The 25575-nt window shown below is 37.7% G+C and overlaps 5 protein-coding genes and 1 long non-coding RNA gene across 9 annotated transcripts; 2 read left to right on the top strand and 4 right to left on the bottom strand.

Annotated features, from left to right (window-relative positions):
* Window positions 1-10462: 10462 nt before the first annotated feature.
* LOC108595430 (U-scoloptoxin(19)-Tl1a) lies at window positions 10463-11695 on the bottom strand. 2 transcript variants are annotated; one of them, XM_017980659.2, is made up of 3 exons: window positions 11316-11629; window positions 11098-11247; window positions 10463-10773 (listed from the first exon to the last, which is right to left on the bottom strand). In XM_017980659.2, exons 1-3 carry the CDS (start codon window positions 11422-11424, stop codon window positions 10649-10651), a joined length of 384 nt encoding a protein of 127 aa, XP_017836148.1. In that variant the 5' UTR covers window positions 11425-11629; the 3' UTR covers window positions 10463-10648. The 2 variants fall into 2 exon arrangements, with proteins under 2 accessions (XP_017836148.1, XP_017836149.1); XM_017980660.2 differs by having other exon boundaries at window positions 10684-11008; window positions 11316-11695.
* A 1408-nt stretch (window positions 11696-13103) lies between these two features.
* On the bottom strand, window positions 13104-17068 carry LOC108595438. The gene is made up of 3 exons (XM_017980670.2): window positions 16619-17068; window positions 14281-14460; window positions 13104-14014 (listed from the first exon to the last, which is right to left on the bottom strand). The coding sequence occupies exons 1-3, from the start codon at window positions 16662-16664 to the stop codon at window positions 13623-13625; spliced, it is 618 nt and encodes a 205-aa protein (XP_017836159.1). The 5' UTR covers window positions 16665-17068; the 3' UTR covers window positions 13104-13622.
* Window positions 17069-20069: 3001 nt separating this feature from the next.
* Window positions 20070-21365, bottom strand: LOC108596335. Its single transcript, XM_017981989.1, has 2 exons — window positions 20333-21365; window positions 20070-20274 (listed from the first exon to the last, which is right to left on the bottom strand). Exons 1-2 carry the CDS (start codon window positions 21209-21211, stop codon window positions 20116-20118), a joined length of 1038 nt encoding a protein of 345 aa, XP_017837478.1. The 5' UTR covers window positions 21212-21365; the 3' UTR covers window positions 20070-20115.
* Window positions 21366-21514: 149 nt separating this feature from the next.
* LOC108596336 (solute carrier family 25 member 35) lies at window positions 21515-23115 on the top strand. Its single transcript, XM_017981990.2, has 3 exons — window positions 21515-21942; window positions 21997-22132; window positions 22350-23115. The coding sequence occupies exons 1-3, from the start codon at window positions 21695-21697 to the stop codon at window positions 22869-22871; spliced, it is 906 nt and encodes a 301-aa protein (XP_017837479.1). The 5' UTR covers window positions 21515-21694; the 3' UTR covers window positions 22872-23115.
* Window positions 23116-23317: 202 nt separating this feature from the next.
* On the top strand, window positions 23318-25571 carry LOC108596337 (receptor expression-enhancing protein 5). Of its 3 annotated transcripts, none has more exons than XM_017981991.1 (3): window positions 23318-23559; window positions 24937-25169; window positions 25235-25571. In XM_017981991.1, the coding sequence occupies exons 1-3, from the start codon at window positions 23409-23411 to the stop codon at window positions 25394-25396; spliced, it is 546 nt and encodes a 181-aa protein (XP_017837480.1). In that variant the 5' UTR covers window positions 23318-23408; the 3' UTR covers window positions 25397-25571. The 3 variants fall into 3 exon arrangements, with proteins under 3 accessions (XP_017837480.1, XP_017837481.1, XP_017837482.1); XM_017981992.2 differs by lacking the exon at window positions 23318-23559 and adding an exon at window positions 24035-24288; XM_017981993.2 differs by lacking the exon at window positions 23318-23559 and adding an exon at window positions 24767-24870.
* LOC108596340 lies at window positions 23566-24690 on the bottom strand. Its single transcript, XR_001915044.1, has 3 exons — window positions 24573-24690; window positions 23837-23988; window positions 23566-23655 (listed from the first exon to the last, which is right to left on the bottom strand). It is a non-coding gene; the product is annotated as an uncharacterized LOC108596340 (long non-coding RNA).
* Window positions 25572-25575: the final 4 nt, after the last annotated feature.

Here is a 25575-nt window from a genome sequence, read left to right as displayed (position 1 = left end):
CAGGCAGAGGCACCAGGCATGGTGTTTAGCGTATGCTCCAGGCAAACTGTACCCTATACATATAGCATAGGTAGTATAGTATGTGGCCGCGCTCACTTTTCGCTTGCCGGCCAATAAAATGCAGTTCAAATATATTTTATATATACTATATACATTTATATGTGTAGCTTGAGAGCCGCGCAGTTCGGCCACAACTTCAGTTCAGTTCAGCGCAATTTAAATTGCCAATCAAAAATGTGGAGCACAAAAATATATATGTATGCATATAAAGAGTAAATTTTCGACGAGGGGCTGGTGGTGGTGGTGGTTGCTGGCAGCACCTACCAATTTGCCATCAACGGCTAAGCAAATAAGAATATTAATGGTTTTTTCCAGCCATTGCGCAATATTTTGCCAGTTTATGCTATAAAGCATAATACACCTGAGCGAGCTTTCGATTAGAATGAGTCAATACACACCTCACTCTCTCTCTATATACATGTTTGTGTGTGTGTGTGTGACATGCATTAAATTATAGCGGCGACATTTAATAAAATTGCATTTTATTTATGTCATGCGGCTGCATGCATAAATTTAATAGAAAAAAAAACGCTATTTAAACAATATGAAAAAAAAAATAAATAATATTGTAAGCTTGTAATTAACATGTTAATTAATAGTTGGCCGCCAGGCAAATGCATTTTATTGCTGCCTTTAAAAAAGTTGTTGCATAATTTTAGGCTCGCAGCATACAATAAATTTTTTATGCATTTTTAATATTAATTAGCGCTGGCAAAGCAAACAAACAGTGCTTGTTAATAATTTTATAACGGTTTTTTTTTTATTACAAAAAAAATATTGAAGCAAGCAGTTTGGGCGTGACATAATCGAACTGGCGAGCAGCTTTGAATGCCACAATAGCAAATGCCAGGGCTTAAGTATTTCGGACATTGTCATGCTGGTCAGAGAGCATGGCCGGAAGTCAGAGCTAGTAGAATATGCGTGCAGCCACATGGTAAGCAAGTTGGCCATTGGGGGAATTCAACGCTCGCCTTTCAAATTTCCACTGCCTCAGAAAATGTTCACTTGTTTGGTTACTGCCGCAGCAGCAGCAGCAGCGGCAGAGGCAGCAGCAGCAGCTACTGACATTCTTGTAGCATGCAAGCAGGAGCGGCAGCAGACTCAGTTAGCCATTGGCGTTTTGTGGCAAACTCACGTTGGCTCATGTTGTTCTTGGCAACGTGGACATGACTCTGACTCGAGCACAGGCTAAGGCAAAACTCTCGCTCTCACTCTCTTTGCCTCTGCCTCTGCCTCACTCAGCTGCAAGTCTTTTCTACCTGTCGCTTCAACATTTTGCAGCAAGCAGCAAACGCACTTACTGGCACTGCCCACTGTGCGCCTGGGGCAACCAAACGGAAATTAAAAAGTGCGGCAGCAAAAATATAACAGGAGGAACCTCTAAACCATAGACGTATCCGCCGTTAACGCAAATGTAAACGTTAAACTGACTGACTGACTGGCTGACTGGCTGAGTTGCTATGGCTGCAACAAGATACGAGCATATTACAATGCAACTTGTGGCAGGCGGCTCAAGCAATGCCACACACACACACACACACATATGTATGTGTATCATTTTTAAGCGTATGCAAGAGCTGCTAGCATAATGATGTCCTGCTTGCAATCTCAGCTCATTAGCTTTTTAAGCTATTGCTCTTAGCTCTAGCACACACACACACACATATATACTCACACACACACACTCGGCTGTGCATAGCCAAGCAGCTGAAAAAGCAATTAAATTTTCGTTTAAAATTTTTGCATACACTTCGTAAACATTTAATTTTCAATTTTAATTTGCTTGAACGCATTGGCACATTGAACACAATGTTCAATATCATTTTATCCTGCACCCATGTGCCACTGTGGCAGGCATGCCTGCCTGTGCCTCGTTTCTCATTTACATTAAATAAATATTGTACAATTGTATCGAAATGCTGCAGCAGCTACAAAAAGGTAAAAGCCATCGAAATGAGCTCCAACTGCTGCTGCTGCTGCAGTCCAAAAATTCTTCATCTTTGCCAACAATGTCTTTCAAAGGAGTTGACTTCGCCTCACAGCACACACACACACACACACACTACAGTATAGAGCAGCGCAGCACCTTACCTCTGAGTAAATATGCAATTGCCAAAAAAAAAAAAAGAGGAGAGCAAAAAGCATAAGAAGAAAAACAAAAAGTAAAAAGCAATGAAATTGCTTGAAAAATTGCCATACAATGAATAAAATTGAAACATTTGTAGCATCATCAGTTGAGCTTTATGGAAAATGCATGTTGCATGCCGCATGCGGCATGTTGTATGCAAATGTACAAACAATTTACGCACATAACTTCATGTGTATATTGCAATGTTTGCAACTAACCAAATATTTCTTAAAATAAATACCCTGTAAGCAAACAAAGCCAAAGCGAAGGCGTAAGCAGCTTAAAATTATGCTACTTGTTATCGATAACATAGCGAATGTGAGCAGTGTTAGCGCTGGTCATACTAGGCGTATGAATTTTAGCAGCAAATACTTTTAAGCTTAGACTTAATATTTTATTATTTAATGCGCAACTTTTTAGTCCATGCTGCTTGCATTAGTTATGTGCAAATATTTATGTAAGCGCACTAATAGATTTTCTTAGATATTTTTTGCAGCATACCGTAAAATTTACATAACATTTTGTATAAAATTAATTTTTTGCCATGTTATTTCAACTACAAGCACACACACACACACACACACACACAAGTTGTAGCTGTGGTAAATGTATTTAATGGCTGACTGGCAACCAATGACTTGTGATGTGTTATCGTTATACAGACCAGACCACACTGACTGCACTATGTCTGCGCACAAACGTCTCTGTGTGTGTGTTTATAATTTACTTTACTTGCTGACAAAAGGATTTTAAAACAATTATTTTAATGTTTTTTTTCTCACACACACACACACATGCACATGCATGTGAAATTGCGTTTAAATGACTTTTGATATTTTTGACTTTTAAATGTAATTTTTCTCTTGATTTCACAATTTGCCCCAAAAACTGTTGCCAAACAAATTGTATTTAATAAAACGTGCTGTGTGCTGTCAAAATGTAAATAAAATACGCACGCAGTCCACTGTACCATAAATATGCAATTTAACAGCCAAAACATAATAATTGACAACAGGAATTGCGTTGTGCATTAAATTTATTTGCCATTTGCCGCACTTGTTGTTTTTAATTGTTGTTGTATGCAAATCAACAAATTACAAAGCGTTGCATGATGTAAATTGTTAATAAATCATTTCGAGCTTTGGACATTTATTGGCTGCGATAAAGCTGCAAGTATTTTTAATTAAGAATAACAAAATACATATACAAAAAGCTATAGCTATATGCATGTTTATCTTTATGATAAATGCGTTGGATAATTACCAGTGAGTTTTTGAGTCTGGACGTCTGCCTATGCTAATCTACAAACAACTTGAACAGTTGGCATAAGTAAGCAAAGTCATTAACATATCGCAGCAATGAAAATGCAAATGCAACACACCGAAAAAAACGAAAAGTATCTTTAGCTAGCGCCGGCTACTTGGTGTCTAGTGTTGGGCTCATTAAAAATGCGCTGCCATCTTGCGAAAGTGAAAAATTATAGCAGAAGAACAAACTCGGAAAAAAAAACTTTGGCGTGCACAGACAGCAAACTGGACCAGGTGCGGCTGCTGCCTGCTTCCTTTCTTTGTTTTTGATATCTTTTTGTAGCTTTACGCATTGTTAGCACTTCATAAAACTAAGCTCATGAATATTATGAACGCTTATCTATGCAAGTTCTGTTTGAATTGTGCGGATTTAGCAAATGCAATTTGTTGGCACTGGCGGTCAAGCGTGTGCTGCGTGCTGCTGCTGGGTGCGTGGTGCATGCAGCATATGCTGCAGGTTATTGCCACAACTTAAGTTGCTTGCTTACAACGCGCTTAAGCGTAATTACAGCCTGAAAAAAAGTCAACATTGCGCTGTGGCAAGTTGAACGTAAAATGGAGTGAAGTGAAGCTGCCAAGGCAAAACTTAATACGTCAGTAAGTGCTGCTTAATGCGTATTATCTGCAGCTGCCACGCCTTGACGCAACTTAATTGTTAGCTTGCCAAAAACTTTCGCCAAACAGCCAACAAAACTCCGACGCGCGTTATTAACCCCTTTTTACTTTTGTTGCTAATTAAAAAACTTTTGCTGCCAACAAAAAACGAACGAAAATAAAATATAAAAAAAAAGAACGCTACTGTGTTGCCAAAGACATGGATAATGTGGTGCCTGTCATGACCGTCACAAAATTTGTGATGTTGTTTACACAAAAGCAATCATACGCCATGTTGTACGCACAACGAGTTTCGACGCTGCTGCTGCTGCTTCACTGTCAACAATACGCTTTGGCTTCAAAAGCAAAAGATCTGACACTGCCACGACGCGCTCTGTTGAAGTTTCATTAATTAGATAAAAGTTTTTGCTGCTACACACACACACACACACATTGTTAATGACGAGCTGCAAATTATTTGCACAACAAACGCAAAGTCACAAAAAGTTGCATGCAGCAAACTTTGACATTGCTGCCAAAAGCCAACAACAGCAGCAAGCATTTTTATTGTTGCGTGCAGCTAGCAAATTAGCCATAAATAGTGGCGTCTTATCAATTACAAGTCCTATGTATTGCAATTAAATTCAACACCTCAGGCACTCAGGCGCACCCAAAAGTAACGCAAGCAAGGGCTTGCCAGCTCATTGAACCCATAAAAAACTTTTTCTTGCTGCTCATAATTGAAATCTAAGTACATTTTTACAGACTTGTAGAATGTGCACAGACAGTGCATAATAAATTTATAAAGGGAGATCAATTTGCTGATCTACAGCATTGAGTAAAAACTAAAGCATACTTTTGGGCTGATTTCAAGCAAGAGCTAAAATTTTGCTTAATGTTCAAAAATGTAATTAAATATTTTATATTTAATTGTCGAATTCACATTGATTAGCACACAGTTCTGAAGCTCTAGATAGTCACTTTACTTTGCACCCCTTTGTGCGCGCCACTGTTTGGCTTTCTTTTTAAAAAACATTGCTCTCATGCCATAAACAAATATGCCAGAACACAAAATAATTAACCCTTTTACATTACTTTTTTTCTGTTTTTTTTTTGCTTTCTTTCTTCATTTCAACTGCCGCTGCTTACTAATCAAGCTCGAAGGTAAGTGGAATACGAGCAACTGAAGATAAACCGGAAACGTTGCCACAAAGTTGCAAGTTGAGAGCCGCCACACCAATCAAATTAAAAAAGGACCGCTGGCATATCAAGTAGACATACTTAGCATAGATAAAAACAACAACAGCAACAACGAAAAAGCATAAAATATATATACAGCATAGCAAAAAAAAATGGGTAGCGGGTAAAAACATGAGTTATCAACACACTTAGTAGGTGGGAAAGCGGAAGATGAATTTTTAATTTGTGCTGTTGCTTACCATTTTAATTGTTGTTGACAGACGACGACTGACTGACTGACAGCGTAATTTACAATCCTTTCAAGCCACCACTTCACCCATCCAGCGCACTGCTGTGTTGCCGTTGCCATTGCCGTTGCCTTTGCCCTTAGATCTTCGAGGTGGAGTGAAATTTTAATTAAAGAAATTGCGGTTAATCCCGTTAGCAGCGCAAGCAGGCGAAGGAGGAAAAAAATAAAAACGCTGTACAAGTGAATTGCCCCAAGGTGCTGTAATTTCTATATTGCGTCACTTCCAAAAATTTTGTTGTGTGGCAACATTTTTTGCTAATTGTTAAAATTTTCAACTGTGCCCCCAAGACTTTTTGCCTGACACGTAAGCCACACACACACACACACACATCAAAAGCACATCAATTTGCACACCTTCTAGGCTGAGCTTTCATTTACGTAACGTTAACGTCATAATTGCCATGGCTAAACATATTTGTCAAAGAATTCCAAATAATTGAATTAGCACAGCAAATTTGCATAAATCTTAAGTGACAAATCAAAGTGGAGCAAGTTAAAGCAAACGGCATACTATTTGAAAATCAGATTGAAAATCAAAACCAAACTTTGAAAATAGATGCCTGCTTACAACTACAAAATTAAGAGAGATAAAGTTTTGACAGAATTCCTAAATTGAAATTTCTAAACTAAAAGAGTTTGAGCCATTTTAACACAATTTTGAGATTACAAAAACACATATATTCACACAAAAATATTAGGCTAATATATATATATTTGATAGATAGACTATCGATAATCTAGATGAGGATTATGCAATATATGAGGCATCCGGGCAATCAATTGCTTTCTTTTGCTTGCAGCTTCATTAGTTTTCATTATAACGCAGCAAGCTCGTCATCAGCTAACTAAAAAGATATAAAACTTTATAGCCCTTATAAATCTTTTCTTAATCATTGCTTTATTAAGGCGGAATACCAATTAAGCCAAATCTTAAGCGAGTAATTAATTCAACGTGCATATGCAAGCCAAGCGAAACAAAAATAAGAAAATAATAATTAACCAAATAAAAGCCTTTATAAGTTTTATAATTTGTAAAATGAAAGTCTCTAAATTAAAAATGAAGTATAATAATTTAAATACAATTAAATCATAATTATATTTCAATGTGTATAAAAATAATAGACAAAAAGTGCTTATAATCAAATCTGGGCTTATTTTCTTTATTGTGACATTAATATTTAGTGATGAACTCCCACACGACTATAATTAACTTGTGTATCATTGATCCATGTAGCAAAGTATTTCATCAAGAAATATAGTTATATTTATATATTGTGTATTGGCTCAGTTGGAAACTAACATGCAAAGTAATTTGACGATCTGCCGTGCACAACTTTAATTTATTTACTTTACTTATTCAAAGCTGATGAATGCATGTGACTAATGTGACTTAACACTATTGTTTATGTTCCTCACAGTCATCACACATAATATTCTTGCAGCATCTAAGGGCATTTGGACAACGTCCTAGACTTATGGCGAAATCGTTTCTATTAAATGTGCATTTCTTCGTACATTCGCCTTTGTACTCACTACACGCATAAGATCCTTGCTTATAGTTCACTGTAGCAATCATAAATGAATATGAATATATTGCTTAAATACGCTTATTACTGATGTGCTCACCTTTTTGGCAACAAATTGCGCTGTCTGGTGCGCTGTCTGGACACGCGTCATTTTCGTCCTTAGCTAGTTCTGCACAGTCCCTGCGTTCGACACAGGAGTGCCGGCTCGTGCACTTACCATACACCCAGACACCTTGCTTGCCTAAATGCAGTAAAACGTATGGCATAAGCTCATATATTTTAAGTTTATGCACTTACTAAAACTTTCAACTGTTTGCAGCTTCAGTACTGCGATCAACAGACAAATAATACCTAAAGTTTTCATTATAATGCAGCAAGCTGATGCTGACTAAAACGCTGCCGTTTTATTTATTTAAATAGCAAATTAAACCAAATCCAAAGCGTGTAAATAATTTAACTCAAAGCTTGACATCAAGCGCTTACAATTTCTTTATTTTAATTAATATTTTTATTTAAATAAGACAGTGTTATATTTACAAATCTAAATATCAAAATATTGTTTTTAGTATTCAAACTGCTTAATTACAAACAAATGAAAATAAAAATGCATGCTTTTTAAATATATAAAAATATAATATATCATAACTAGGCTTTATAAGTGACTTTTGACGCTTTTTGTTTTTAAAAACTCTTACTCTTAATGAACAGATTAATCTTCTAGTAAAACATTAGCATGAGATGTCATTATAGCACACTTAGCTACGCTAAACTAATTAAAGCAATGCGCTAACAATTTTAAAATTATATTATTTGTTTCGCTTTGCTGCTGCGAATTTAAACAGTTGCATAATATTTTATTTGTGTGTGACTTGTATAACTAGCTGGGAACTATGCTGGTTAGTGTATTGGCCATGTACGGAATTAACTTAAAAAGTCATTTCGCCGACAGACAGCTATGAAGACTTACCAACTTGCTCAAGCATAAATACAGACTCATATACATATATACATAGGTGTACATGTATGTGAGGAGACGCGAATGAGTATGGGCATGAGGAAAAAAAAGGATTAATTGCATAAAGAGCTGCACGTAGAGCTGATGGCATGACATCATCAGGATGGCAACGACAACGACACACTGAATATCCTGGCTTTTCTATAAGCCAATGACTCGCAGTCGCATCCTTTGCACACACACACACACACATACACTAGCATTGGCTGAAGGATACGCGATGCGCACATGTGTTTGTGTGTGTGTGTGCGCGCGTGTGCGTATGTGTGTGTGATGCATTTTTTAATAGTGTTTCGTGTGCCTCTTGGCGTTAATTTATGCCACAAAATCATTTTCTTTTATACTCCACAGCCACATGCAAAATAAAAATTAAAGCAGAAAATATGAAGAAAAAAAGTAACAGGTAAATACATGTGCACACACACATGAGTGTGAGCGTGTGTGTGTGTGTGTTCTTGGAACATGCAAATTGCGTTGCCAGCGCCTGCGGCGATGAGACGCAGTTTATGTCAAGTGAAAAATGAGTGCGAACTATGACATGAGTAGTGCGGTCTGAGCAAATGCAACAAGCTCAACCCTCCACCACCCCCTTTACAAACTAATAAAGCTGGCAAAAGCCCAACTAAAAGCACGCTTTGTACATAAACAAAGATAATATTAATAACATGTAGCAGGGGCAATAACAATAAAAGAGTCGAGCGCATTAGCTCATAGTTATGAGCGTCGAAATGTTTTAAATCGAAACCGAAATCGTAAACAAAAACACTTGAATAATAATTTATTACGTGACAGCTGATAAGCTCGCCAAATACAACATGAAAAAAATTAATAAAAAAAATCCCATCCATATACTATATATGAACGCTCCGGCCCGTGTCTCTGCCACTTACATTATTGTAAATCGTGCAAACTTTGATTCTAAGACGCAGTTTGTATGCTTTCATTCAATATTATATAGTGCGCTATATAGTATGCGCTAAATTAGACTTTTAGTGTGCACACAGCTTCAATGTCCAGGCAAGGCCAACTGATGCTGTTGCTGATCAGAGTCAAAGTCGCATGTCGTTTTCACTGGCATTGGCGGAGGTTAAGCTAAATTTGTATTTGTCTCTTTAAGAAATTGCAATGCAGCTACTGATAACAACAACAACAATGTTTGTGCATTGCAAACATATATATATAGAACATATAGATAGTGCATGTAATTCACACCTGTTGAACTGTTGATATCTGAAGGATAACATAGGTAAATAGCTTGAGTGGGAAGTACAAGCCGCTTTTACTTTCAACTTACAGACAAGAAATTTAAAAAATAAGTATATATATAAATATAATAAATAAATAAATTTTTAAATATTTAGCTTAGTTAACTAATTTTAAGTACATGCTTGTCATCACTTTTATTTAACACCAACTGGTTCTTTAAATTTTGTATGTAGCGTGTAAGGCCTAAAATAAATTCAAAATTTGTTGTATATTTCTACAAAATTCCATTGAAATTTTCAATTCTTTTTTCATTTAACATTGCCGTGGAAATTCGAACATTACCTTGGCTCAATTCATTAAACTTTTGTCTCCAGCAAACCGAACTATAAATAAAAATGTGTAATGAACATACAAACTCAAACATTGGCTGTGAAATCGTGCACAACATACTTAATAATAAAAGCAACAAATTTATAAATAAAACATAAATAAAAGCAGACACGAGTATATGGCGCGCTGTGTCTGATAAATCTGTTGTATGCAAGGACGTTTATTTTTAACAAAATATGCTGTAGCCAAAACATTTAGAAAACACAAAATACTAAATAGATGTTTGGACTATGGAAAGTGCGAGAGCTTGAGTTTGAGTTTGAGTCTTGTCAGCTTTGAACGGTTCAGCTGAACTTGACATTGAAACCCAAACAGCGAGATTATAAATATAATACTTAATATATATACTAAATGCACACGTAATTGTTTATTTGCGTTTGCAAATCAGCGTTGGCTATAAAAAAAAAATGTATGTATATAAAGTTTGAATATGCTTCCAACAATAAACAGCACTGTACGTGAATTGTTGACACGTGACATGGCAAAACATAGCCCATTCCAATATAATTCGAATTTCGAAGCTCGAATTCGAATTCGATAAGCACAGTCCCTGACTTGGGCTGTGACATATGATTCAGATTCAGAGAGTACTTACATAATCAGCAGCTGATATTTACAAATACACACACACACACAGAGAGAGACACACACACATTGTCATGTGAGATGGGAATTGATTTCAAGTGGCGGCGCGTTGAGTTCAGTTAAAAATATTTACAGTGGCATTTATTGCAGCAGTCGAAATATTCGTACAAAAATATATGTTTATAAGTTTATAAGTAATGTGTGTGTAATTAAATAAATACATGTATATATGTATAGTTATAGGTATATGCGTATGTGCGTGTCGTCTATAGTTGACAATTGTTGCTCATAGTTTTAATAGATTCTTTTGTTGTTTTTTGGTTTTTCGTTCGAAGAGTTGACATTAACTTAGACCACCAAAACACAGCAGACTTGTCCATTCTCGCAGTCGGTGCCAGGTCGCTGTAGCATCTGGTTGCATCGATCCATGCACACTCCCAAGTGATCCGTACACGGCGCTGGTCTAACCGGCACTGCAACGGCAACATAGTTGGGAGGGGGCAAACAGTTGTGGGAGTACAAAATGTGTGTGTGTGTTGTGGAGTAGTTAATTGAGGGTGGTGGAGAGACAGACAAGAACAATAGATGAGTACAACAAATAATACCAATTTCAATTTACACAAAAAAAATAAAACAAACACTATTAATATTATTAATATAGGAAGCAATTTGCAAAGGCGTTTAAGGATTACAATCATTGACGTGGGACTGTTTGCAAGAAAGAGAAGCAAGTGAAAGCAGCAAATATTAAAACCAAAACCAGCCAAAGCCACGCACAAAAGTCAGCAACTACTTACGCTCATAGCAGCATTCAACGCCCAGATGCGCATTGGTGGGGCAGAGACCCTTGTTGGTGGTCGGCAGGCTGCAGTCGCTCGACTTCACGCAGATGCCTCCAAGCAGCGTACACTGACGATCGTTTGAATACACACGCACGCCTTGCAGCACTACAAAGATTAGGTTGGGATTGGGTGGGTGAGTGTTGGGCTTAGCTCAAAAAATGCAAGCCACTTACTATAGAAATCATCGGTCACTTCGTTTGTCACAACGTTAGCACAGACAACTTGCAGTATTAGCGCTGTGGCCAGCAGGCACAGGCCCAGAAGATTGCTCTTATATGACATGTCACTGTTTGAGTTTCGTTCTTTCTTCTTATTTCTTTTTAGTAATCCACACGATAGCACGGTTTGTCTAGCACTGAGCGAGACTAATTACGTTACAGTTGCTTTTTAACCAAAAATATTTCGATCGAGACGAGCAAAGGAACGCGCAACGATTTTGTTTTGCACAACTCGACGAATGATCAGCAAATGAGCACAGGCAGCAGCAGAAGCAGCAGCCGACGACTCTCCAACAGCATGCGAGACAGCAAGAGAGTGAGAGAGCGAGAGAGCGCGTGCGCAAGTGAGTGGGAGAGTGGAGAGGAGGCGGCAGCGCAAGCTTCAGTTTTAAATGCGGGCGCGTTTAGTTCAATTGAAGAGCGTGAGAGTCATTAATAATATTGGCGCATTTGCACACTCCACGCAGCCAACTGCAGAAGGATGGGGCAAACGAGAACGACAGGCGGCGCATAAAAAGATCAACCGGGCAGCGCAGCTACAATTGAGACGTCTGCGTCGACGTTGGCAGCGGCAGCGACAGCGGCATCAGCGTTAACCGCCCCCGTTAACCCAACAGCATAATTCATTTCAAGTGCTCACGCGCACGCTGCTCACGCGCTCTAAAAAGCACGCCAGGCCAATACAAGAACTTAATGAATGGACCAAAGCCATTGCAGTCCACTTACGCCTCCCTTCCCCGACGATCTCAACAAGTGTTATTTATGTGCGCGTTTGTTTATTTAACAGCAAAAACAACAACAACACCAACAATATGGCAGGCCATAAAGCAATCAAGAAGTCTTCTCTTCTCGATTAACCGCATTTATCGAGGCATAACGTGATTTAACTGCATTTAAAGCATATGATCTGGTTTGCCGGTCAGTCTGTCCGTCTCGCTGTGTGTGTCTGTCTGTCTATATGAATGCATACACTTGCATGTGTATGTGTGTGTGTGTGGAGTAACAATCTATGTGTGTTATCAGCTTCAATGAGTTCTATGCCTGTGTTTGTTGTCAGTTCTTTTTTCGTACAAATAAATTTAAAATTTTAGCAAAATATGCAAAGCAATTAAATATAAATAAATACTTAAAACAGATGTAACAGCCTCAACTGCATAGGCTGAACAACAAATGTTAGATTAGACTTTTATTTCTAAGAATCAGCATTTTATTTATAAATTAATACGCCCATATTTATATGAATGAACGCATAGTTTGTTTTTATAAACAAAAAACAACATGCGCAGTTCAGAAAGCATAAAAAATAATTTTTGGCTTAACCACCTTGAGAAATATTTTTGGCCAGCTGCTGCATCAACAGACTGATAAGGATTTGACTGCATTGACATTACATAGCTATATATCAGAGATACAAAAAATTCAGTTCATTATCTGTATATTTTTTATTTAATTATTTAAACAGCTGTTTCGTTAAGCACAAGCTTCAAACATGACCTGTTCCACTTCAATTTATATCATTCTGGGTCATGATCAGTTTTTAGGCAATTTTAAGTTTTTGATATCACAAATTAGTTCGGTTACAGCTGCTTAAAATTTAGTTTTTTAAATTTAATTATATTTATTTAATACATTTTATTTTATTTAACACTTTGCTATGGTAAACAACGCTAAATCTTATAGCATTATATTATAATTATTATATAAATATTTATAACGCAATTTAAGCCATCTGGCAGTTTAATTGAACATATGCAAAACATATTAATTAAATTTTATACACTTTGACAAGCGCATCGCAGCAAATTCACGTTTAAGCAAAAAATATAATTTTTGAATTTTACCGCCAACTGTGTCACGGCTAACTTAGCAAATACACCAAACCATAACCGCTAATAGAGTTGCCAGCTAGTTAAACTTCGAATTAATATACGAGCGACTGTTTTAATTCAAAAATACTACATTTTAATACATTTACATTTAATAGGCAAATAAAATGCACATTTACTAACTAAATTTGCACAAAGGTCTATTTGCTTACATAAGTATACAATCTTTCAGTCTTCTAAAACATTACTAATGCAGCGAGCTGCAACTTATTGACATATCAGTTAAATACAGGGCTTACAAACTAAAGCATTTACAATTACACAATACACTGTGCAACAAAGTTGACGTACGCCATTTGTTTATGAGCGACAGGTGCCCAAAAGCACAGCAAATTATCACAGAGATTTTTAGCCAATAAAAATATTAAGCCCCGAATTATTTGTTGGCTTTCTGCTCGTCGATAGAGTACACAGTGCAGGGGCTGGGCGCAGCTGGTGTTGTGGGCGTGGCGCTATCAGTGTTCTTGCTGCCATCGCCATTGAAGGGTATGACAAAGACACTGGTCTTGGCTGCATGTTGCATTTTGATGACCGTATCATAGCTGGGCGGCGCAAATTCGCTGTACGATGGCGACGGTGTGGGCGGTGCGCGTTGCGTATCCGCAGGGGTGGCGTTTGCCTGGCGACTGCGCAAATTGCGACAGCGACGATCCGAGCAGGCCATCAGCATAAAAAAAGCGGCCAGCGCCAAAAATGTAGCCACATACCAAATGATGGTGATAACATCCATGGCAGTTTGTGATAATTCGTTGTTGGAGTCTACAGCAGCTGCAAATATATATAGAGAGAGAGAGAGAGAATATTAGTTGGAAGTGCTTAAGTTGAATCAGCTGCTGACGTCTGTGACGGGGGAAATTTAGATATCCTAACTTGCCCCCCACCCAGTACATGACGTAATTTGTTGATTTTAGCTGCGTCATTAATTTCACGTTAATAACAGTGCAACTGATACAGACATTAGCCGCTATGAAGCGGTTAACGGTTGTGCACACTTGTTATTGATTATAGAACTTGTTGTGCTCAAGTACACTTACTATTTTTATAAAGAAATATTCTTGTATTGTTGTTATCCACAGCTTCGGCAAATAGTTCTCCTTCCAGGGTACCGTTGTGCACGTCGGTTAGATTATAGTTGCGCGGATGTTGGGTGAGCACGTTCTCCAGGGTAAACAGATACGATTGAGCGTGTGCTTCGTTTGCGCAGACATTGAATACTGAAATGGTTAAACAATTTGTTGTAAAATATGAATCTACTGATAAAGACACACACACACACACACATACAGGTGAACAAGGAAATCACAACAAAATGGTGACTTTTACAACAAACACAGCGATAAGCTATCAAGCTCTTGGCCCATAGACAATATACTACATGTACGTATGGGTTGGCATTAAAAATTGGCTGCCCTGCCCTCTGCAACGTGTGCAAAGCATAAATAAGCCATAACAAAATGTTACTATTTCTATAATTAACCCGCGCGCTTGTTGACACTTGCTGTTAGCCATAAGTTGTAGTCAGCTAATTAAGGCAATTTGTTTTGTTTATAAATACGGCGACTTTTCGCTGATCGCGCAATTTATCAAGTGGCTTTTGATAACAGCCGGCGTCGGCTTGTCTGTGCTTGACTAAATTTAGCCGCTGCTAAGCAACTAATACTAGCAACTAACTTACAATTTGTTAGCCAGCTCATTGCAGCACTTGAGACAGAGCCCAGCTATAAAAAGAGGTACAGTTGTTCGGTTTCAGATTAAAAACACTCGACAAATCTATGGTATTGTTATCATCTCTAAATAAATCACAGTTAAGTTTGCAAATAACAAATGGCTTTGTCAAAAATAAATGAAAGTGTAATCAGCAATTGACTAAAACGGAAATTCGTAGCTAACTTGTAGATCTTTAATAAGCTGATAACTTATTTTAAAACATGAGTAAGGATGTCAAATCAAATGTTTCAAATCAATCACAGTGACATCATAGTCTATACTTGTGTTAATAAACGCGCAAAAAAATACAAATATCACATTTGATTTAAACATTTTATTTTGTGAATTACTTATGCTAATCACTTTCTAAAAATAATTTGTAAAAAACGGCAAAATATTAATCATATGGCAATTGTTAAATTATATTGCTTAAAGACACGCTTTACTGCCAGAACGTTCTTGTATAATTTCATCATTTTATCAATGAACAAATCAAAAGCCGCGTCATGCCACATAAAAAATACAGAGCACACGGCACAACTTTTAATCATTTTATAGATTTCGATAAAAATGTTGTAAATATAATTTTGCGACATGTTTTATGAGAAGCTTATCAATTTCACAATAAAAGTGCTAGACACTAATTGTTGTCGTAGGTTTAGGCAGCCACAGCATATGCCAATCAATAAAAAATAAACATATGTATAGATAAATATTAAGCATACGCCGCGTGTGTGGCAAAATCTATTGAATGCTTAGCATGTTGCTATGCCGACTGTTGAGAAATTTGCATTAATCATTTAAGCAAACATTTTACAGACGCTTATTAAGCTTATCAGTGAGTGGCAAACTTAAGATCGATGAACGTGGGCTAGAGCGTTAAATCATAAAATTGCTTTAATTATAGCAAATGTTTGATAAGCGCTACAGCCGTGCCCTGCTGGCAATAAAAAAAAAATGCAAAAATGCAATTAAATTGTTATTAGCTTTGCATGACAAGCGATAAGCAAGCGCAACTAGCTTATAACATTTTATGAGGCTAGCACTGCTTTTGGTCACAATTCGATTTGGCTAATACGTATTTATGAAACGCGGCTAAGGTCAGTGCACGACAATTGTAGAACGCATGGACGTGTGAGTGTATACATAGGTAATCTGTGCGTATGTGTGTGTGTGTTCAATTTGCATGCAACAAAGAGCAAATCGTCACGTGCCGTATACTTGATATGAATGAGCAACTGAGCTTGAATTGCGGTAAAGCAAAGACAGCGTCTGCTTGTGTCTGTGCGACGTAATTTCCTTGGCTTTTGTGATGTCTGATTACAAGCCGAGTCCAATGGCTTGTTAATGTTTATGCAAAAAAGAAAATAAACAAGAGCTGTGCAAAAAGAATTTGCATAAACCCGTTGGCTACTACATAGATTAACAATTTAACCGGTTTATAAGTTTAGACAATTGGCTTTAAATTGAATTAGAGCTTAGAACACCAGGCACCACTCTAATCTGGCTGCACTATAGACATCATTAGTTTGTTTATGTTGCTGATAAAAACTTCTATTTAACTTGTTTAAAATGCATGGCATCAATTTTTCGCAGGCTTAAATCAGCATAAATTAAAATAACAATTCACATTACATATATATAATAAATCATATACTAAATTACCTGTCAAAATGCACAGCATTGTTCTAACTCTCAGGGCTGTCCGCATGTTTGTTTGTTTGCTTGCTTGTTGTTTGGTGTTTGTATTAAATGTTTATTTATTTTAGCTGCTATATAATATTTGTTAAATACAGCTGACACTTCCGCGTAGCCAGCAACAATTGCAAATAGTAAACGCAACAAGGCACAGTCAATATAAAAATATAACAATATATGTATGTATGTGTGGTACGTATACGTTATGTAGGTAGCAGCGAGCTATGTTTGTATGTTTTGTATAAAAATAAATCGTTTACTTTCAATTCGCTTATGATCACTTGGACTAAGTTCACTGGCACTCAAGAGAGAAGCAAAACCGACACAGACACAAACATTTTATGTGGAGACACCGTTTCTCTTATTGATCTTTCAGGTTCAAGTTTGTAACGCAGACTGAGCTGCGGAGCTCGCCAGCCACTTTTTAGCAACCATTGGGTACTGACCACAGCTCTCTCGCTCATGGTGTGGCGCTCTCGCTCGCTCGCTCGCTCAGTCACACTCTGTCGTCTGCGTTGGCAGCAATACGTATACGCTTAGTATATGAATCATACAACCGGTTCTTGTCGCACACTCTGCTTGCTCGCTCAGTGGCTCACAGCTTCGTTGCCAACTCTCTGCTGCAATTTGATTTAAACTAACTATTCTAATATTAATTTCACAATTTGCAATTTAGTTAGCGTAACGCGCCTAATTGCAGCTAACTGCTGCTCTGCCAGGCCCCAAAACGCAGGCAAATGTCAATGCGAAATTCATTTAATTTTGTGTCCACCTATAAATACCACGCTCGCTATATATAGCTGCAAAATTAGAATGTTTTTAAAAATATTGTAAGTTGAAAATCTTTCTTGCATTCCAACATAATTACTGTCAAGCTTAGCTTGACGCATTAACATAAAAGCGTTCTAATATTGTTACAGCTGTTATTAAGCCATTATTTAATTAATAAACATATCAAAGCCAGATCGCTTACTCTACAGGGTATAAATTAGAAGTAAATGTCATAGCCGGCGTAAGCGAGTGCGGCGCTGTGGTTACGCCTCTCTGCGCTTAATGTTAATACATTTAAGCACGCATACGTATTATAGCTTTAAAATTACAAGTTTATAATTAGAAACTGCCATATAAACGGTACTTTAGGCACTGGCTTGTACATTTTTGGGCGTGGCAGTAAATAGGGCAAAAAACATGCCCACAGTCACGTTAATTGTTTAAACAAATTTACACGCACACACACAGCAAACTTGAATTTCATTAATTTGCATACCGCTTAAAAAATCTCGAAAATATTGGTTATTTATAACTTGGCAACAGGTTGAGCCGTCGCTTCCTACTCTTCCGCTTCATCATTCAGTTAGTGCATATTGACATAAAAAATTTGTTTAAATTAACGCTATCGCGCAATTGCGTTCTAGCCGAGATTACAAAGCCTTATCTCTATTGAGAATGATGAAGATAAAGCCAGACGTCTAATTGCCAGATTAATGATTTACAGCAAGTGGTAATTGTGGCGCCCTGAACTTGGCCAAATTGCAAGTGGCCAATGACTTTGCTGGCCACACACAAACACAAACACCACACACATGTTAACTGATTTGCTTTAATTCAGCTGCTAATTGATTTGCGCACTTTGCAGAGACTTGAACTTTGCCAAGGCAATTATAAATTGTTTAGAGCTACCGATTGCCATTGGCATTGAGTACTTTCAAAAATTCAACAATTTGTTTGTGGCTTTGTTGTGCTTGGAGCACTAATTAAGGCCTAGGGGTTCATGTGGGTCATGACATGTGCCGCTGAATAATTTTTTTTTAAATTATTTCTCATAGACATAAGTGACAAAGAAAGCTACTGTGACAAATGAAAACTACACTATGCAGCAAATTTTGAAAACAAAGCATTACAGATTCCCAAAACATAATGCTACATAAGTTTTAAGTAAAATTGCTACAGTATTCAGTCAATTTTTATGAGTAATAAATGATTTTTATATCATATTCTGGCAATTTATTTTTCTATTAAATGAATATTATGAAACACTTATTTCTGCTGACTTGCAGTAAAAATATAAAATATACCCCTATTTTGTGAAATTTATGTTGAAGCCAATAATTAATGATTTCTTAGAAAAATTTGTTCCCCGGTGTTATTCGAGTAAACTACACCTCTGGCGCCAGAAATCAAAATTTGTTTGCAGTTCCAGTCTTTAGCGTTTCCAACTGGTTTTGCACCACGTGCTGATTCATCCAAGCCTGAGTGTGTCAGCGTGTGATGAAACTGGCGTCAGGCAGTTAGTCGCCACAGATGGCGACCAAAAAACAAGCTTAAGTGAATCAGTGAACTAGAGAGAATGCAATGTAACAGTAAATTGGCATTTCCCATGTTTAATTTGTTTTAACATTTAGTGGTTTTTTTTATTATTATTATTTATAGAGTAAATACGTACATATATGCGATTGGTATGTGTGTGTGTGTGTGTGTTTGTTGGTAAATATAATTGCTTTGAGACAAATTGACCACTATTATCTACGCATTAACAGCTTTAATCATTTGCAGTTAGATATTTTGAATACATACGGTAGTGGTGCTTTACATAAAAACCACATATTTGGATTAAACAATTGACGCCTAGCATAGAATATAGAATTCTTGGCTTTTATGGTGCATTACATTACAAGGTACAACTGGCAAATGCAAATGCAGTTTACAAATACTTAAGCGGAATTTCAATACATTGCGCCTTATGCTAATTAATTGATATAATCTCTTTTGCTAATTGCGTGACATTTCATTAGTGTTGACAAGTTGAGTTACTTAAAAATAGAAACTTATATATACAGAAAATCATAAAAATGAGTATTTGTTACAAATTAATGCAAATAAAACATGTTACATTCTAACAAAATAAACGGAATCTCAATACGTTGCGGCTTAAATTATCTAATTCGATATAATGTCGCGTGAGATTTCATTAGAGTTGACAAGTTTAGGTTTCGTAAAAATTGAAACTTATATACATACATAGATTCGAATGTGACAGTACAAATATAAAAATTGAGTATTTGTTACAAATCAATGCAATTAAAACATATATATAAAATTAACAAAAGCCAAAAACAGAACTATTCTACTTATAAGTATACATAGAAAAAGGAGAATCTCAAAGTTACGTACATTGTACATTAATTGTTCGCATTGAACACATTTACGTGACATAAACAGAGTATTTTTTAAATAATACTTCATAGTTTTGGCCTAAAGCTACAACAAGTGTGCATATTTACATTTGAATTCTCTGCTCTATACTCTCGACAATTTGCATAATTATATAAATTGGTTTCGAGCTTCCAATTTAAACATGTAATTAGGCAACAACTATTTGTGTTATGGAACTGTTAATCTGTCTTTTTTTTTTTTTTTGTTTTTGGTATGTACTGGCACTAAACGGAGCAAACTACCGTCAGCCTTTATCTATCCGGAAAAAGCGACTCATAGCTGGGCGGTGAGTCCTTTGGCGTTGGCGACTCTTGTTGCTGTGCACGATCCTGTGATATGGGCGATAGATCGGGAATAATAACGCGATCATATGCCGTAGCTGTGGGCAACTCAATTGTAGGCACGTCGGACTAAAAATTTAACGTTACAATCAATATGTTTAACTATTAATGTATTTAATACACTTACGCGAGCACGTCGCTGATTAAAGCGTGCAGCGGAGGCTTCATGAGCGTGCTGCTGCACAGTTATACAGTTCCAATATTTCCAGCAGATCCATACACAAAAACCCACGCCCAGCATGGTGAAGATGAGCGATGTTATGGCCGACAAGGCCACATTAGCAGTATCCATCTCCTCATGCGCAATAGCATCATGAAAACAGGTGCCCTCGTCGCGACACGGATACATGCAATTGGTAACATTGTCGCGCACAAAGTGCCGCGAAATGCAAGAGTACGGATCCTTGGGATTGCAGAGAAAATCGCCAGCTAGCTGGCACTCTGAGTGCGCTGTTAGTACCATATGAAGCTCCAGCGGTTGACCAAATATGTGCCGACTCTTATCAATAAATATATTAACAAGCATATCACGATCACGTTGATCGAATACCATACGACCAGCCGGTCCATCTATAGAGATATCAGAGCAAATGCGTTCGCTTGGCGAACGATTGCCTCCTGTAAATTGTATATAATCAATGCACTTGTTTGTTTCTGGGTCGCGGCGAAACTTTAAGCGCGTTATGATCGTGTAAATGCCGCGCCTTGGACGCTCATTAGGTTGCACGCGAAACTGACAATCGTATTTGATTTTATTTGTCGCGTGACCGCCAATGGGCAACGTTATGTTCCATGCCTGTGTAATAACGGCAGCCGAGTCCTGGTCCTCTGTCAGGCGCAACGTTGGATCACCGCGAAAGGGTTTGGCGAGCGTATAGATAAACTTATCCGAGCAGAGATTATCCTGCAATCGCAGGTATTTGTAGCAAACCGTTGTAGTTGGGTAAAACGCAAATACAATAGCACTTGTCAGCAACGTTAATTTCCAAATCGAACATTTACTCATTTTACGAGCGTTCCACGCCACGCGCGTACTATCTGTGCGTATTCGTGTACGTTAGAACAAGTGCCAACATATACGTTTGATCGGGCGTTTGCTAATTTTAATTTTAAATGCAAATGCAAAATGCTTATAATATTTTAAGACATTTTGTTTTGCTGCTGAACCAGGGCTGGCAAGCACCACAACTGATGAGCAGGGATGTAACGTACTTGATAAGCCGATTGCTTGGTGCTGCACTTGTAACCATTTATCGATTAATGTATGCCCGTTGCCAGTCCATAACTTTATTATTTTTTGTTCATTAATTCAAATAAAACGTCGCCAGTGCGGTAACGCACAAACCACTTACACTTAGGTTAGCATACTGGTCAGTTGGACTGAGCCAATACTCCAGCTGAATGCGTAATATGTTTCATACGCATTTAGCTGACACCGTCAACATCAACTCACGCCCATCCTCCTGCTGAGCTATTTCTGTCCAAGAAAATGGCTACATCGGACTTTGTGCTCGGCGGTCTGGCCTCTGTGGGCGCCACATTCTTTACCAATCCCATAGAAGTGATCAAAACGCGTATACAACTGCAGGGTGAGCTGGCGGCCCGAGGATCCTATGTTGAACCATATAAAGGGATTGTACATGCGTTCATCACAGTGGCAAAAAATGATGGCATGTTGGGACTGCAGAAGGGTCTTGTGCCGGCCCTTTACTTTCAGTTCATCATCAATTCATTTCGGTAAGACATACACTTCTTAATGCCGTTGTAAACTCACGTGCTCCGCCGCAACAGGTTAAGCATTTATACAACAGCCGTAGAGAAACATTGGATGCATAACAAGAATGGCGAAATATCATATGGACTTGGACTGATGTGGGGAGCCATTGGAGGCGTGGTGGGCAGTTATTGTTCTAGTCCGTTTTTCATGGTAAGCAAATGTTACAGTTGTGTTACATAAAGCGCGCCATACAGACAACTTATCTGTTTCTAATTGGCGCTGTCAAATTTTATTTGATGCAAGACGTCATGTGCTCCTAATTTGTTTGTCTGGTCAAACAAAGATTACGTTCCGGCTTAGATAACAGCCGTAAGCGTAATCGTAAACCGTAATTACAACCGATAACAACATTGTCAAAATCTTGCAGATCAAGACTCAACTACAATCGCAGGCCGCCAAACAAATCGCTGTAGGATATCAGCATACGCACACATCCATGATGGGTGCACTCTCTGAGATTTATAAAAAGAATGGTATCGTAGGACTTTGGCGTGGTTCACTTGCGGCGTTGCCACGCGCTGCTGTTGGCTCAGGCGCACAAATCGCTACATTTGGGAAGACAAAGGCTATGCTGCAAGAATACGATTTCGTCACGCATCCCACATACAACTCTTTCTGTGCGGGCTTAATAGCCGGGTCAATAATGTCTGTTGCTATCACACCGCCAGATGTCATCAGCACGCGTCTCTATAATCAAGGAGTTGATGCGCAGGGGCGTGGTCTGTACTATAAAGGCTGGCTGGATTGTTGTTTTAAAATCTTACGCACAGAGGGTGTTTATGGTATGTATAAGGGCTTCTGGGCGAACTATTTGCGTATTGCTCCACACTCTACCTTGGTGCTATTATTCTTTGACGAACTGATTGCGATGCGTCAGAAATATCAGTGATAACTGGCTGTCACTGCTTGCTAGTCCTTTGTCTCTAAAATTAAGTACAAATTTTTTTATTAATTGTTGCTTCAACTATTACATAGTTGCAGTTGTCAAAACACCAAAGGTTTATCCCATTATTCCAATCTAAATCTCCTAGTAGCTCACAGTCTGTCCACCAAGTGCTGACAGTGCCTTCACTAGTATGCTAACAAATCACCTCTAGTACCTAAATGTAATTGTGCAATATTTTATTAAATAAACGACGTTATTTTTGTTAAAAAAAAACTTTATTTATCTCTGCCGATGTTCTTCGAACATCCGCGCGCGGTATTTTATTCTTAGTACTATTCAAACACACTATCATCCACTAAGCTATCCTCACATCGATAAATACGCACCATATCTGCAATACGTACACTGTAATCCACGCTGTCTATATCTATCGATATTAATTATTTGTTATCAACAACCCTGTATGCCAACAGCTAAGAAAGTCGGCGCCGTAAACTAAATTAATTGTTACTAAGGAACTAAATTTCTTGTAAAAAAAAAATGGCCAATCAATTAGCTCAAGTCACCCAATTGTTTAACGACAACAAACAATCCATCGACAAGGCGTTGCATGATCCTGCTAAACCATGGACTAAGAGCTTTGACATATTGGAACAGCGCATTGGTGTTGACAGAGTCAAAATATTTATGGGTGAGTCTCCTTGCTGGCGTCATTAAGGATATTATATCGAGGCCCAAGCTAAAAACGTTGATGACTGCATAATTAGTGCGTGGCGTTGCTGCGTGTCTATGAAAAAAAATGCACAATATATTATAAATAGCCACCGCAACCTGTTATATATTTAGTTGGAACATGTCACATGCGGGCGCCAAATTAGGTGATTAATCGCAGCAGCGGCTGGGCTTTGCTAAAGCCTAAAACAATTGCATGCTTTTAAAAAAAAATAACGCACTTAGCGCTCTCTCACATGTATAAGAGTTTTGCCTGTATGCGTGTGCATGTATGTTGTTGTTTTTTCTCCACAGGCATTTGATGTTTTCTCTTGCTTTGTTTACTTCAGTTGCTCGCCATTGTTTAGTAGCGTAATATCTATTTTTCCAGTTGCAGCGCAGTAAAAATCTGTATAAAAAAATATAATTTCCTTAAACACATTCGTAAATTGAAAACAAGTAAAAGTTCAAGCTGAGCTTCGAACTTTGTGCCTCCGTGGCGCTTTTTACACGTGTATTACGGCTGCCAGCGCGTTAATTTAAGCGAATGTGTGTGTGATTGCTGCTTGCATGTGTGTATATGTGTGAGAGAGAGGCTGCAGCTGTGATACAAAGGGCCCAATGTGGATTTGGGATTATATTATGCTTATAAGACAGCGACAGGAGGCACGCCAGAATGTCCGTGTACCTGTGGTCTACATAGGCTTAGGTGAGTTGTCTTTGTGTCCAATGTCTATCAACACCTTTAACGTGAACGCAAAAACTCATTTTGACGTCACTTGGATATTAAATATATTATGGCGGCATTTAATAACCTAATGTTTTTAAAAGTGAAAGACAGTAGTTATTGTTGCGCAAAATGGAGTTGTGAAAATTTTGGATATATATCTACTTATTAAATTTAATAAGCCTACAGTATATTAATAACTTTAATTAATTTAATGACTTATTGAAGTCGTAATATTTAATAAGCAAAATAGTTCTTTAACTTACATGTTTTCGACTAGAAATCTTATATGCAATTGCGATATGCCGTCCACTCATTTGAGCATATAATGTTAAACTGAGCATAAGGTCTGGGGTCTAAATGACAAATGACAAGAGCTAAAAGGTTAATAATAGCACCAAACATGCAAAACAGGGGCATGCTTTGCCAACGTACTGTGAAAAGTTCAATCGTGCAATATTTATTCCAACAGCCAGACAGACATCCGTTTAGCTAACATGGCATTCGAGGCTTTGGAAGCAAAACTCATACAGCTTTTCATTGAGTATGCCATTGTGCGCTATGGTACAGCATCCTTAACTGAAATAATTTCCGACTTTATAATAATTTATTAATTAATTCCAATTTTAGGTGCTGCTGCCTTCTGTGCGCTGTATTTGGTCTTCGGCTATGGTGCTCAGCTCTTGTGCAACGTTATTGGTGTTCTTTATCCGGCGTATGTGTCCATTCACGCCATTGAGTCCAGCACCAAGCAGGACGACACCAAATGGTTGACCTACTGGGTAACCTTTGGCATCTTTACGGTCATTGAATTCTTCTCCGGTTTTCTGACTCATTTTATTCCCTTCTACTGGCTGCTTAAGGTAAATATCATGCTTTGTAATTAGTAAACTTGTGAATTTTATTTATGTATGAAAATTTCTTTTAGTGTGGCTTCCTTATTTGGTGCATGCTTCCCGCGGACAACAATGGCTCCGTTGTCATATACCACAAGCTGGTGCGTCCACACTTCCTCAAGCATCATCAGACAGTAGACAACTTGATCAACGATGGCATGAAGAAAGCCCATAATGTTTTAAAGCAGGACTAAGCGTTTTTGCACTCTTCCTTGCGCATTTTGTGGCTTTATCTCTTGGGCACTTTGGTCTATTAATTTAAACAAACTAAAATTTGTACTTGATTGTTATTAGGGCGTATATCGCATGCGGTTTTTAAAACCCCCCCACATTTGATTCTAGAGAATACATACATGTGTTTTAGTAAAATCTC

This window comes from Drosophila busckii, chromosome 2R (genome assembly GCF_011750605.1).
Source record: "Drosophila busckii strain San Diego stock center, stock number 13000-0081.31 chromosome 2R, ASM1175060v1, whole genome shotgun sequence".
Taxonomy (NCBI): domain Eukaryota; kingdom Metazoa; phylum Arthropoda; class Insecta; order Diptera; family Drosophilidae; genus Drosophila; species Drosophila busckii.
Note: the sequence above shows the minus strand (reverse complement) of the source record. Positions and strands in the feature narration are given on the sequence as shown.